Source organism: Strongylocentrotus purpuratus, unplaced genomic scaffold, assembly GCF_000002235.5.
Source record: "Strongylocentrotus purpuratus isolate Spur 01 unplaced genomic scaffold, Spur_5.0 spur5_scaffold_11, whole genome shotgun sequence".
Classification (NCBI taxonomy): Eukaryota; Metazoa; Echinodermata; class Echinoidea; order Camarodonta; family Strongylocentrotidae; genus Strongylocentrotus; species Strongylocentrotus purpuratus.
The window spans coordinates 24572483-24584911 of record NW_022145596.1 but is presented as its reverse complement, the minus strand read 5'-3'; the positions used below and the strand labels follow the sequence as shown (position 1 = coordinate 24584911).

General features: G+C 41.6%; 1 protein-coding gene across 2 annotated transcripts in view; it reads left to right on the top strand.

Moving 5' to 3' along the window:
- LOC583716 overlaps nt 1–9208 on the top strand; it is a 69821-nt gene extending 60613 nt beyond the window's left edge. For both annotated transcript variants that reach the window (XM_030980941.1, XM_030980940.1), the window contains exons 26-29: nt 390–617; nt 6367–6523; nt 7017–7184; nt 7713–9208. In XM_030980941.1, the coding sequence (XP_030836801.1) occupies nt 390–617; nt 6367–6523; nt 7017–7184; nt 7713–7813 (654 nt within the window). In that variant the 3' untranslated portion in view covers nt 7814–9208. The remainder of the gene's footprint in view (nt 1–389; nt 618–6366; nt 6524–7016; nt 7185–7712) is intronic.
- Nucleotides 9209–12429: the final 3221 nt, after the last annotated feature.

The following is a 12429-nucleotide window of genomic DNA, read 5'->3' as shown; positions in this document are numbered from 1 at the left end:
TTATTATTATTATTTTAATTGTGTTTGGAGGGCTAGATCCTAGCTTGAGGAAACTCAGTGTTATAGTTGTATTGATATTCGATAATAGATAAGTCTCTCTTCCCACTGTTTGAATAGCAATGTACTGCAATTATTTCAAAGAACATGTAATGCAAAGTTTTGCATGTCGATGGAACCGATGTCTTCATTCATTGATATACACTGAAGAATCCAATGACGGGGTAATAATATATCTGTAAAGCGCTTAGGCACATCGTTGGATCGGTGTATTGAGCGCTATTTAAAAAAAGGATTATTAATATTATTATTATTTTATGGAAATATTTGTGACTTCCCTTCTTGGCACTTTATCTTGAAGTTCCTGTTTATTCTTTCCTCCTCTTGTACAGCACAAGCAGATATGTGAATTCCCATCCTTGGCGTTCTATGATGATAGACTGAGGACGGCAGAATCTGTAATGCGGCGTGGCCCTGACCCCATCCGCAGTATCTGGCCCAACAATGGTCAGACGCCTCGAGTCTTCTGCCATGTGAGTGGGCAGGAGGAAACCCTCTCAGTGAAGTCGGAAGAAGGCAACGAGCAGTCAAAGAGTAACAGTGCTGAGATCAGACATGTGGTATGTACGAATTACGTTCAGTTGTATGCTTTTCCCTACTGTCAAGGTGATGATCTCATCCCTATAGACTATTAACATAGGGATCAGAAAAATTAGAACTAATTTTATTATTTACTATATAAATCTATGTATCTACCTATTATTTGCTAGTTTACCTAAACTACGCAGCTATCAAGAACTAAAACGTCAACGCTTCAGACATGTTGCCGGGGATTGAGAGGGGACGGAGGGAGGGACATAGGTAGATACATAGATTTAGATAATTAAATTAGTTCTAATCAATCAATGTATCTACCTATTATTTGCGAGATTAGCACAGATAAGACCGGGTTGGCATGTCCTAAGTAGAAGGGGATTAAAGGGGATCAATGGCAGACAAAGCCGCTCTCAGGGACGAAGATGCGAACAGTACCTTCCCAAGAAGGAACGTCCCAGAGATAAAAGAAGTAAAGGAATAGGAGACCGCCAAAAAGAAGCCCCCAAAAGATCCTTTAGACCAATACCTCGAAAAAGAGCCCAGGAGGAACCGATGCTCACAGTATTGTGGGCTCAGGCCTTGCCCTCGGGGGAGGGCCGCAAGGTCAGCAGCCCGGATGGCTCTGACAACCCACCCGGAAATGGAACCTTGGATGAAGGGGAGAAAGGTCCCTGGGTAATGAGGAAGAGCTGGACGCCCTTCAAAAAATTCTTGGTCTTGACCAAGTACCAATTAAATGTCCTCACCGGGCACCAGACTTAGCCCTCCTGGACCAAGGAGAAGTCAAAAAGAGGGTTGAGGAAAACCTCACCCGGCCCGGAGGAAACCTACTGGCTCTTAGCCGGATAAGGCCGGGGAGAACACAGGGCACAGAGAATTCTCCTCCTCTGCCCAAAAATGATGAGGAACAGAGCTCTGACCAACAAACGCAGGAAAAAAACTTTAGACATCGGTCCGAAGGGGGGCTTAGAAAATGCCTCTAAAACGTTAGGCAGGCTCAAAACAGCAACTCGGATAGGAAATGGGAGTTAGAAACTCCCGAGCCATCCAGAACCCAGACAAGAAAGGCGGCGAAGGCCGAGCGGTATCCCTGAAACGTGGAAAGGGCTCTACCCCTAACAAATACGGAGAACAGAAGATCTCAATCGCGCCTACCAAAACCGTACAAGGTAAATCCGCTATCAGACGAGGGAGTTGTATAAAGGACCTTAGAACTACAAACCGATAGGCTCTCTCGGAAAGTCCCGAAGCCTCAGCGTTGTCCCCAACAACGGCTGGGCGGACTGATAGAGCACTGTGGGATGAAGATGTAGGAGCCCGACAGAGGCTGGGACACAGCGGGAGAGGAAAAGGATGTCCGTCGAAAAGGGACAGAAATACAGAAAGGAAACAGGAAACCCGCCAGGGAGCTCGTTGCCTCAAAAACGTTGACTCTGCTTACCAACAGGGTTAGCTGTGGACTGGTGTCCAATAGATAATTCCCAAGAAAAGCCCGCATAACAGCCCTCAGGAACTGGTCAGCCACAGGGCTTAGCTCCACCGAGAACCGAACACAGATGCCGAAGCCAACTGCGAGAAAGGGTCCCAGACAGGACCGCAACCTGGGAAAAAACCCAAACCCCAGAGGGGAAGGGTGAGACCTGATCCAGCTACCCACTCCTCCCTTGGAGGAGTAGCAAGTGAAGCGGGAGAAGAGAGCTTAGCCATCACCAACGGGCAAAAAAGCCGAGGAGAAAGGCCAGCCACAGAACAGAGCCTCTCTGAGGCCACGCTCGGCAAGACGGTCCCAAAACTAAAACCGGTACCGGATTACACCAGACAAATGTACCTGGGCTTAGACCAGACACATCCGAGGCAGGGGTCACGCCCTCATCTGCCCCCCCCCCTGTTGCCCACCAAGATGCTTTGACACATGCGAGAAGCCCAGTCTAAACGGCTGGAGATAAGGCAGGCCGAGGTCTAAATTTCGCCACAGCTATCTCCGTCTAAGTCACAGTCAGAGACTGTACATCAAAAGGCTACAAACTTCTTACCTTACATATCGGATGCCGGAGCAGCAACACCCGCGAAATCAGACTCCCCCCCCCCCCCCCCCCGTATGTCGAACCAAGCTCACTCACTAGTGTGCTGGTCACGTCAGCTGTAACTAGAAGGGTAGGAGGAAAAAACCCTAACTCACAATATACCCGTCACCGGACTGGCAAACCACCGTCAGCGGTATTCCTGTTAGGGGGCCCCTTGTCTGAAGAGAAGGGAAGCCTTGGCCGCATCTGGCAGAGCCGGTGTGAAGGCCTCAGGTAAGTTAGACTCCAGGAGAGCCTGGGCGTCGACTGCCAAATCATGAGGGCTTGGGGGCTGCGCTGACTAGTGACTTAGTTGATGACTCAGAGTCACCAACCTGACCTTCAAAACCAGCTACGTGGGGAACCTAGCCTCAAGGGGGCGGACGCAACAACGATTCGTAGACTCCTCACCGGGAGGAGCCACAAGCACCACCGTGATAGGATGGGCAGCTTTGGTCATAACCGGGTATCAAACCGGTATGAGAAACAGGATCCTGAGTATCAGGTACATGTAAACAAGTCCGCATACTGGAAGGAGAGATACGAAAAGTCGGACACAATCTCGGCAAACTGGTACCAGATCGAATCGTTAGGTCGGGTCGGGTCCAAACCCTGCAAACCAGGACAGGGTTAAACCTGACCGAGGTCCTGGACACCCAAGTCCAAATACCCGACAAAGTGGACCGTGTACGAGGAAGACCTCGCTCTTGAGGGAGGAGAGGCACGGGTACCAGGTTCAGAAGCATCCATGACTAACCTGTAGACCAAGAGAAAAACCAAACACAGAGAAAATCCAAACAGAGAGAGCTAGAGCGAAATAAACTCAGCGCTCACTTTATTTCCAGATAAAACAATCTCAAATAAAATATTTCACAAAATAAACTCAAACCCCAAAAGCATACACGAAAATTAAATCCAAACAAACACGAGCAGGCAAAAGCCGCAGCTAGCTGTGCTCAGCGAAGCAGCACGAGCTTAGTTGGGATGCTAGGCGGATGAATAAATTAACCACAAGCTAAACGAAAAACCCCAACTGACAATAAGGCGTTAAGCGGTGCCAGAAAGTCGAGCCAAGCAGCGGAACCAAAGCCTGCAAACCATACATGAAAGTAGGAAATGTGGGGCAGAAATGAAAGTCGAAATTGTGCCTAAATTAAGAAAAGTGACGGGAAGCCTGTACTACCAAAATAATCATAATTAAAATGAGGACGGAATTAAATGTGCAAAACTAACTAAGCCGTGCCAAAAAATATAAAAATCCAAAATAGTGACTTTAATAGCTGTAGATGAGAAAAGAAAGAGGAAGATAGCGGGCATGTGGTTGCGCACGTGGACCCTGGGAAGGTAATGGTTTGGGGTAGGGCATGCGCGAATGTGACGTTTTAGTTCTCTATAGTTGCATAGTTTATGTAAACTAGCAAAAAATAGGTAGACACATTGATTTATTGAGGTAAATCAACTGGTTCACATATACTATATATATATATATATACCATAAATCTCTGTGTATAAGACACACTTTTTTATGCAAGAACAAATTTAAAAGTCGGGGGTGCGTCTTAGACACAGGTACAGGATATTTTGAGTCCTCAAAATACCACTTTTTAGATGTTTTAGAAATTTGTGTGTCTCAACATGGATTACATAATGCGAATAAAAATATAGGACGCACCCTATTTATTAGGACCAAGATCAACAACAAAAAGTGCGTCTTATACACAGAGATTTAAGGTAGGTTAGGGCTAATCTGGAGCTCAGCTGGTATGGGAATCGTATTTTGAGAGGAAATTGCCAAGAATAATTTTGGATTGTTAATCCTGCAGTAGATGAGTTGTTTAAACCAGTGAAATAAAAACAAACGTACATAAACTTTAATACTGGGCAGCATCTTCAATAAAACCCACAACTCCCATTTGACATTGTAACCTGTGTGAAGCACATTGTGACGAGTCTACTTCACCGGGTTTCCTTATCTTTCTATGCTCATTACTCAGCCACTATACATTTTCTACCAAAATTGTTTGGCAAATGTCATTTATTTGTAATCTTGAACATTCAGTGTAAGTCTCGTAGGATTCTGTAAGAATTTATTTTCTATATTTACCAGAACTCAAGTTTAGCTATGGTCACAAATCAGAGCAGCGACTGACCGATTAGTAGCCTGCTCGGTTGCCGCTGGAATTTAGGCATCAGCCAGCGATTTTTTGGAGAAGTTGAGAAGGCTGTAGAGCCCCAGCGATGCCTGGGCAGTGCCCTGTCAATTTCCTGTCTGCAGTCACGGGTCAATTTTAGGTCAAAACTGGGCAAAATCGGAGAGCTTCTCCAGGCGGCGTCCCGGCAGTGACCAACTGATGACCCACCGATACCCGAGCGGTCTCCCACCAGCCACCGGCTAATTTTAAGGAAATTGCCCGGCAGCCGGCTGGTGATGGGCGGGGCGCCAAAATACGCTCGGTGCTCAATCATTCGCCGCCCGGACACCGACCTAATCGAGCTTTCGCCGTCAAGCGATTTAGGTCAAAAATCAAAGCTGCTTGGTCAAAAGTTGCTGACCGATTTTGAACTTGTCGCCCAGTGACCGACTGATCTTCCAGCGGCGACCGGGTGGCGAACGCTCAGCAGCCTTTGACCTAGCGGCTTCAATTTATTTCAATTTTCGAGCGTTCACCGTCAAGCGATTTAGCATAGAGCATAGAGCATAGAGCATACTTTGGGCAGCAAGTGAAAGTGAGCAGGCGTTGCCCTAATTTTAACTCTGCGCTAAAACTTCAGCAGCGACTGAGCGATGGCCTAAAAAAACAAGCAGTGCCAGGGCGGCCACCGCTCGGTGCCTGGGCGAAAATGGCTCAAAACTCGCCGCCCGGCTGCCAAGCAGGCTACTTTTAGGTGATGTGACCATAGCTTAAGTCTTTAAATACTTCAATTTGACTCATTAAACCCTTAAAGTCATCAACATTTCAAACTGTACACAGTAAGAAATCCTTGCCATTTTATTTCATGTCCATTACATTTACAAAGAGCTAGTCCATTTTCTCTTCATCTATATATTAGGCAAAATGTGCTGGGTATGTCCCTGATATTTGAAAAGTATCTAATATGACGTCGGTGGGGTGAAAAAACCTTGTATCTCAAAAATCATGAATTTTCAGGAGAGCGAAAAAACATTTCCTGTCTCAACGGATTTAGTGCTGTGACACCGTCCTTTGTGTGGAATTTGTGAAAAAAACCGAGACAAGAGGCGTTCCATGGATTTATCAGGTGATGTCGTAGGCCATTAGGTACACAATTATGCAAAAAAATCAAAATCTCAAAAAATTGAGATACGAGGTTTTGTAACCCCACCGACGATGACCTAAATAAGGTCTGAATGTCGTGTCCTTTATGCTAAAATTGACCCTACGCTAGTGAATCATGTAACATCATTAAAATTTGGAGTTTGTAATAGGTAGCATTATAAAATGTAGTGATGTTAAAGACCTGCACTTGTACTTGTAAGCATATATAATCATGGTAGATGTACAAGTAGTAAGATTTTTCAGTGATGGTTATGTAATGTACGAATGACGTTAATATGAAATATGTACATGGCATTAATACCCTTGTCTCACCTGGACATGTTTTTTGCGTGCCATGGGGTTTTGCTCATGAGTGAAATTGTTTGTTTATATTGTCTCTCCTCCCCTGCTTCCGTAATCTTAAACGGCCACAGATCAGAATCGTCCGAGAGATGATCAGCAGAGGGGTGTCACCCGAGAAGATCATCGTCCTGTCTCAGTATCGCCTCCAGTGTGTGCAGATCGAAGAAAGGCTTCAAACTGACAGAAATCTCCGACAGATCAAAGTCAGCACTGTGGTCAAAAGTCAAGGTACAGTTAATATTAACAATACCAGTAAATCAGTTTTTATGTAGTGCTTACTGTATCTATTAAGTAAACACAATCTTTAGACATGATCAAAGATCACTTGTTGGCCTGTATTCAGTGAGTATTTTATTTCAATACTAGGGAGCTAGCCAATTCAATATTCAAAAGCAAATAAAAGTATATTGAACTGGATGAAAGACTGGACTGCTAACCAATGTATACATGAGAATCAACTAACTATACATTTGTCCCTTCAGAAATATCAAATTACTCTTGAAACTTACCAAATACAAGAAATGTGTTCTCACTTATCTGTGTGCTATAAGATTCAGAAATGTAAAGCGCAGGTAGTGAGCATTATGTTAACAAGCCTTTTGGGGGGTAATTCTGGGTAAATTGTTCAGGGGCTGATAGCTATAGGGGGTGGTTGTAAGAGAAAAGGTATGTGTAGTTAAGTTGAAAATAAAAGTTGGTTTTCAAACTCATTTGTTTGCAGGGAGCGAATGGGACTATGTTGTCCTCTCAACCGTGCGCTCCAAACCTCGGATTGAGATTGAAGAAAAGCCAAGCAAAGGCTGGCAGAGGAAACATCTTGGATTCATCAACGACGAGAACCAGATGAATGTTGCCTTGACAAGGGCCAAGCAAGGGCTTATCATCATCGGTAAGATTTGAAGTATTTCATGGAGTGGTTGACCATAGCAAGATACCCTTTTTAGACCCACCATTATTCAGAGAGTGCAAGGTTGTTGTTTTTTAATTTAAAAAAAACCCAACAGAATACATGTTTTACTTGTTTACTCAAGATCTGGTCATTATCATTCTGTATTCTTGCAGAATTGTTTAACCTCTTGAACATTCTTGGTCTCTTCTCAAGTGTTGTGACACATACATATTTTTAAATAATGCTAAATGGAAAACACAATGTATGAGACACTGATATAACTAGGTAAGTGTGGTTCAGTTTAAGAATCCTTTTTGGAATGAGCATCTGGAAAATCTTAAGTTTTGTAAAAGGTCAGTACAAACAGGACCATGTTAAACTAACATTGGTTGTTTTGGGGGTTTTGTGCAAGTCATTTTTCTATTAATTGCTTTCTAAAGTAGCTTGTACTTGTGTACTGTAGAAAAAAAATGATTTTTTAAAATTTTTTTTAAAGGTATTTCTTCTTTTTTTTTTACTTCAAATCAGGTAACCAGTACCTACTGCGATGTCACAATAGATGGAGGGAAATGCTAAAGATGTATGAAGAGACTCACTGCCTTGTTGGAGCTCAGGACTTCCTTGCTTGACATCGCTGAAATAAGCCTGTCTATCAAATTGAACTAACTGTATCTGAATGTATGGAGAAATAAAACAATAGTCTATTGATCACTTGGGGGGAAAGAAAGGAAGATATCCCAATCGGTATTTTTGTGCTTAGCCTGTGAAGCATGTGATGGTGTAAATGTAAGACTGTAAATTTGATATATAAATGCATTCTTGCTTTCCTTTTCTCTCCAGATTACATTTGGTTGAGTCTTTCACGAAGGGATCGACAGGAGACTTAGGTTTTCATGATTCCACTCCTGACACCACATTATGAGTCTAGTTAGAGAATCTGGTTTCATGTGTGCATCGTGCAAGATACAATGCAGGCATATTTTTGTGTAAGGCATCTATATAGCGGAGCATGTGACTCGATCACTGGGTGCAATCATTAGTAGGTCCATGGTGCAATATAGCATGAATGCTAGTCTGTAGTTGCAGACATTTTTATAAAAATGGACACATGAATCAGCATAATTAGTTCTTATGCTACTGTAAGTTATGAGAGGCAAAATTCCCTTAAAGTTGACATTGTAAAATGGTTCAGTAAGAATACTTTGGAAACTTCTTCGATGAAGTGTGAAATGTGTCGGATGTTATTGATTTAAAGTATGGGAACATTGAGTGCTAGGAAATTAAGGTGAAATAAAAGCCATGGAAATGAATGCTGCATTCATACATAGAAGGTTTACTGCTGCATCGGTATGTGTTGATAAATGTAAAACCATTGTAAGCTTATGAGTACATATAAATGTTCAGACAATAGAATATTGTTACCAAATGTATCGTAAGTTAGATGTGCACAGATATTGTAAGTATAAGATGCATTGTAAATAATACTCTCTCATATTGTATTGACCTGTTGTTTTGATGTGTATACTAATGCTTATACTATAATAATAATAATAGTGGCTACTTGTATAGCGCACAGGTCCACCTTTCGGTGCTCATGGCGCTTAGAAAAGAGTACATGTAACAGGCATAAGAAAGAAAAAACAATAAACCGAAAAACAAATTCGGAATTCTCCTAAACATAGTAAATTAAAATATTGCGATAATTACAACGAAAGAAACAAATAGGTTTTTAGTTGTAATTTGAATGTTTCTGTCGATGACAGTTGACGTAATTTTAGAGGGAGCTTATTCCACAGTTTTGGACCCATGGCTGAGAAAGCCCGTTCCCCCAAGCATGTTTTATTCTGGGTGTATTAAGTAATAGTGTGTCTGATGAGGAGCGAAGACTTCGTGTGGGGTTGTATTTTGAATACTATTTTGAAAAATATGCTATGTTTGTGTCCATGGCCATTCCCATTTGGGAAGATGCTGTCTTAAGTCTTCTATCAATTAAATGTTTTCTAGCATCTTTTATTAATTACCTATATAATGGAAATAAGTTGTACATTTTCAAACTTAATTGCTGCTATCTTACTTCTACATTACTGTAACTATTTTTGTATTATGGACCACATTTTTCACATGCACTGGTTAAAAGAAAGTGCTGGTTGAGAATTTGTACATACATACAAACATGTATATAACTATATATATACGTGTATGTATATGTATATATATGTATAAGCATAATAACTAATACAATTGAAATGAAATATAATGTACATATATTTATACATGTATATATAAATATGCAGATAGTGATACACACAAAATCATTTTACATATTAAACCAAATGAAATCAGTTGCAGTCAGTCTTGAAATATGGAGTAGCTGCCATGATGATAGACATCTCTCTATCTGCTTATGGGAGCTCTTTTAAGATTTGGTGTGATAAAAGTGTGATGTTCTGAGATTTATTTTTTGGTATATTTTTGTTATATTACCAGAGCCTTTTTGAAGCCTTTTTCATTTTTCATTTATGTCTACAAATAGTCGCTATCAAATATAATCTGCATACTTTTTAAACAGACTGTTCCCATTGCTGTCCTCTCATTCAGAGTTTGTTTGATAGGTTGCAAAATTTCTCCTCTTGGAATCGAACCCGGGGTTATATACATGTATATGAGAAAGTGATATATATTTTTCTATTAGAAGATGTACACTACTTTGATGACCAATCTGTGTTGAAATCTGTGTTGACTTTATATTCTTGATAGTAGTTTAGCAATTTATGGAAAAAAAATCATAGATATTTGGTCATTTTATCATTGATTATAGTATGAAAGCACGGTCGAATATCATATTTGATCAAAGTATATATGAATTTTTAAAAGTTTTTTATTCAAATGTTAGTTTGTAAATTTTAAGAGAATTGTGATATTGTAAAACATTAAACATTCCCATTTGGGAAGATGCTGTCTTAAGTCTTCTATCAATTAAATGTTTTCTAGCATCTTTTATTAATTACCTATATAATGGAAATGAGTTATACATTTTTAAACCTTATTTGCTGCTATCTTACTTCTACATTATTCATTGGGGTCCCTATTCATAGTACGAGAAGAAGGCCGCTTATCTATTCTTTATACGAGAATATGGTCGCTATTCATTATTTTAACGTATTATGAATATTGCAACCCTCATTTCATATTATGAATTTAGGTCCTTAAGAGTAGTGACCCCCCCCCCCCCAGTATAAATTATGAATAGCGCCCCTTCTACGTGTTTATGGACAGCACATATCACCCATCCTCCTTCGTCTCCACTGGTTACCTGTCAAAAACGAATAGACTTCAAACTTGTCCTACTTCTCACATACAAAATACTCCACGGCAAAGCCCCTTCATAATTATCTATGTGAGATAATACATCCATATGTTAGTCTCCTATAGTCCCACGCACCTATACTCAATTCTACGGCGAAAGATCCCTGAGCATATATTATGGACCCACGGTCACCCACCCTGTATAAGTAACGCCCCGACGGTCGATTCATTCAAATAACTGCTAAAGACATTTATATTCGTCCAATAGTCTGTTAATTACAGTGGTGGATCCAGGATTTTCTTTCCGGGAGCCGTGGGGAGGGGGCATAAAAAAAAATCGCATCGGGTGGTCGAAATATATGAAAACGCTCGAGCGATCGAGCGACCAAGCGGGGGTGGGTCTGGGAGGGGGTCAGAACCCCCTCCTAGAGTAGAAAGCATTTGCAATTTTAGAATCACATTAGGCGCATTTTCAGGCACTTCCTGGAGTAATATGACGTAAAATTGCTTTCTCCTAACCTATTCAAGAGTAGGGATCTTTTGCAATTTGAGAACCACATTTGGCGCATTAATGTCCATCAGCACTTCCTGGAAAAAATCGAGGCCTTCTGATTGGTTAGAAGTTAAAGAAAAGTGATCTGTCACCTCGCGAGATGTTGTATATGCTTCGTTGCTGCACAATGCACAAAGACATTGGTCTGGTATTTTGCCAGTAGTACTTGCAAAAATTATCTCGAGTGTATGAATTGTGTTGTTATCAGGGGCGTCGCTAGACTTTTTTTTTCAGTGGAGGGGGGGGGGGGTGTATAGGCCACCGATTACCGACAAAATTAGCCACCAATTACCGACAAATATATTAATGACGAAGTCCCAAAGTCTACAAATTTAACCCTATAAACCCGGGGGGCAGGAGCTAAGTTATTTTTCAGTTTCCCCTCTCCCGCGGGAAGCGCGGAAGCTTTGACACTTCATTAAATTATTAGAAAAAGAAGATGATTCGCTGTACCGTTCCCGACTCTTAATTCTTCTTTCGCACCTCTCGCGCGAAGCGCAGAAGCTTTGACGTTTCATTTAATCGTTAGAGAAAGAAAACTCTTGATCAACTCTTAATCCTTGTCTGAATCCAGTTCAGCCCATCCCGCGCGAAGCGCGGAAGCTTCCACATTTCATTAATTTTTTAGAGAAAGAAGACGATTCGTTGTATCGTGTCCTTGTCTGAATTCAGATTTCCAACCCAAGCTTTGACGTTTCATTTAATTTTTACTCTTTATCCTTGTCTGAATTCATTTTTCGCCCATGCTTTGACGTTTCATGAATTTATTAGAGAAAGAAGACGATTCGTTGTACCGTTCTCGACTCTTAAACCTTGTTTGAATTACGTTTCTCCCCTCCCGCGCGAAGCTTTGACTTTCCATTAAATTTTATTCTTAATCCATGTCTGAAGCGAAGCGCGGACGCATTCACGTTTCATTACATTATTAGAGTAGAGAAAGAAGACGATTCTTTGTATCGTGTCCTTGTCTGAATTCATTTTTTCTCCTCCCGTGCGAAGCGCTGAAGCTTTGACGTGTCATTTAATTATTACTCTTAATCCTTGTCTGAATTCATTTTCGCCCATCCCGCGCGAAGCGCGAAAGCTTTCACGTTTCATTAAATTATTAGAGAAAGAAGGCGGTTAGTTGTACAGTTTATGACTCTTAATCCTAGTCTGAATTCAGTTTCCCCCTCTCCGGGGGGGGGGGGGGGGGGGGATGAGCACATTTTTTTTTTTTTTTTTTTTTTTTTTTGGGGGGGGGGGGGGTCCTCGAAAATTAAAAAAATTGCACCCCTCCCCCTTGAGCGCCAGGGGGGGGGGGCAACCCCCGTAAAAGGTAAAAATCACGTGTTTTTACATGATTTTTTTCTCAAGGGGGGGGGGCCGGCCCCACCCCCTGGATCC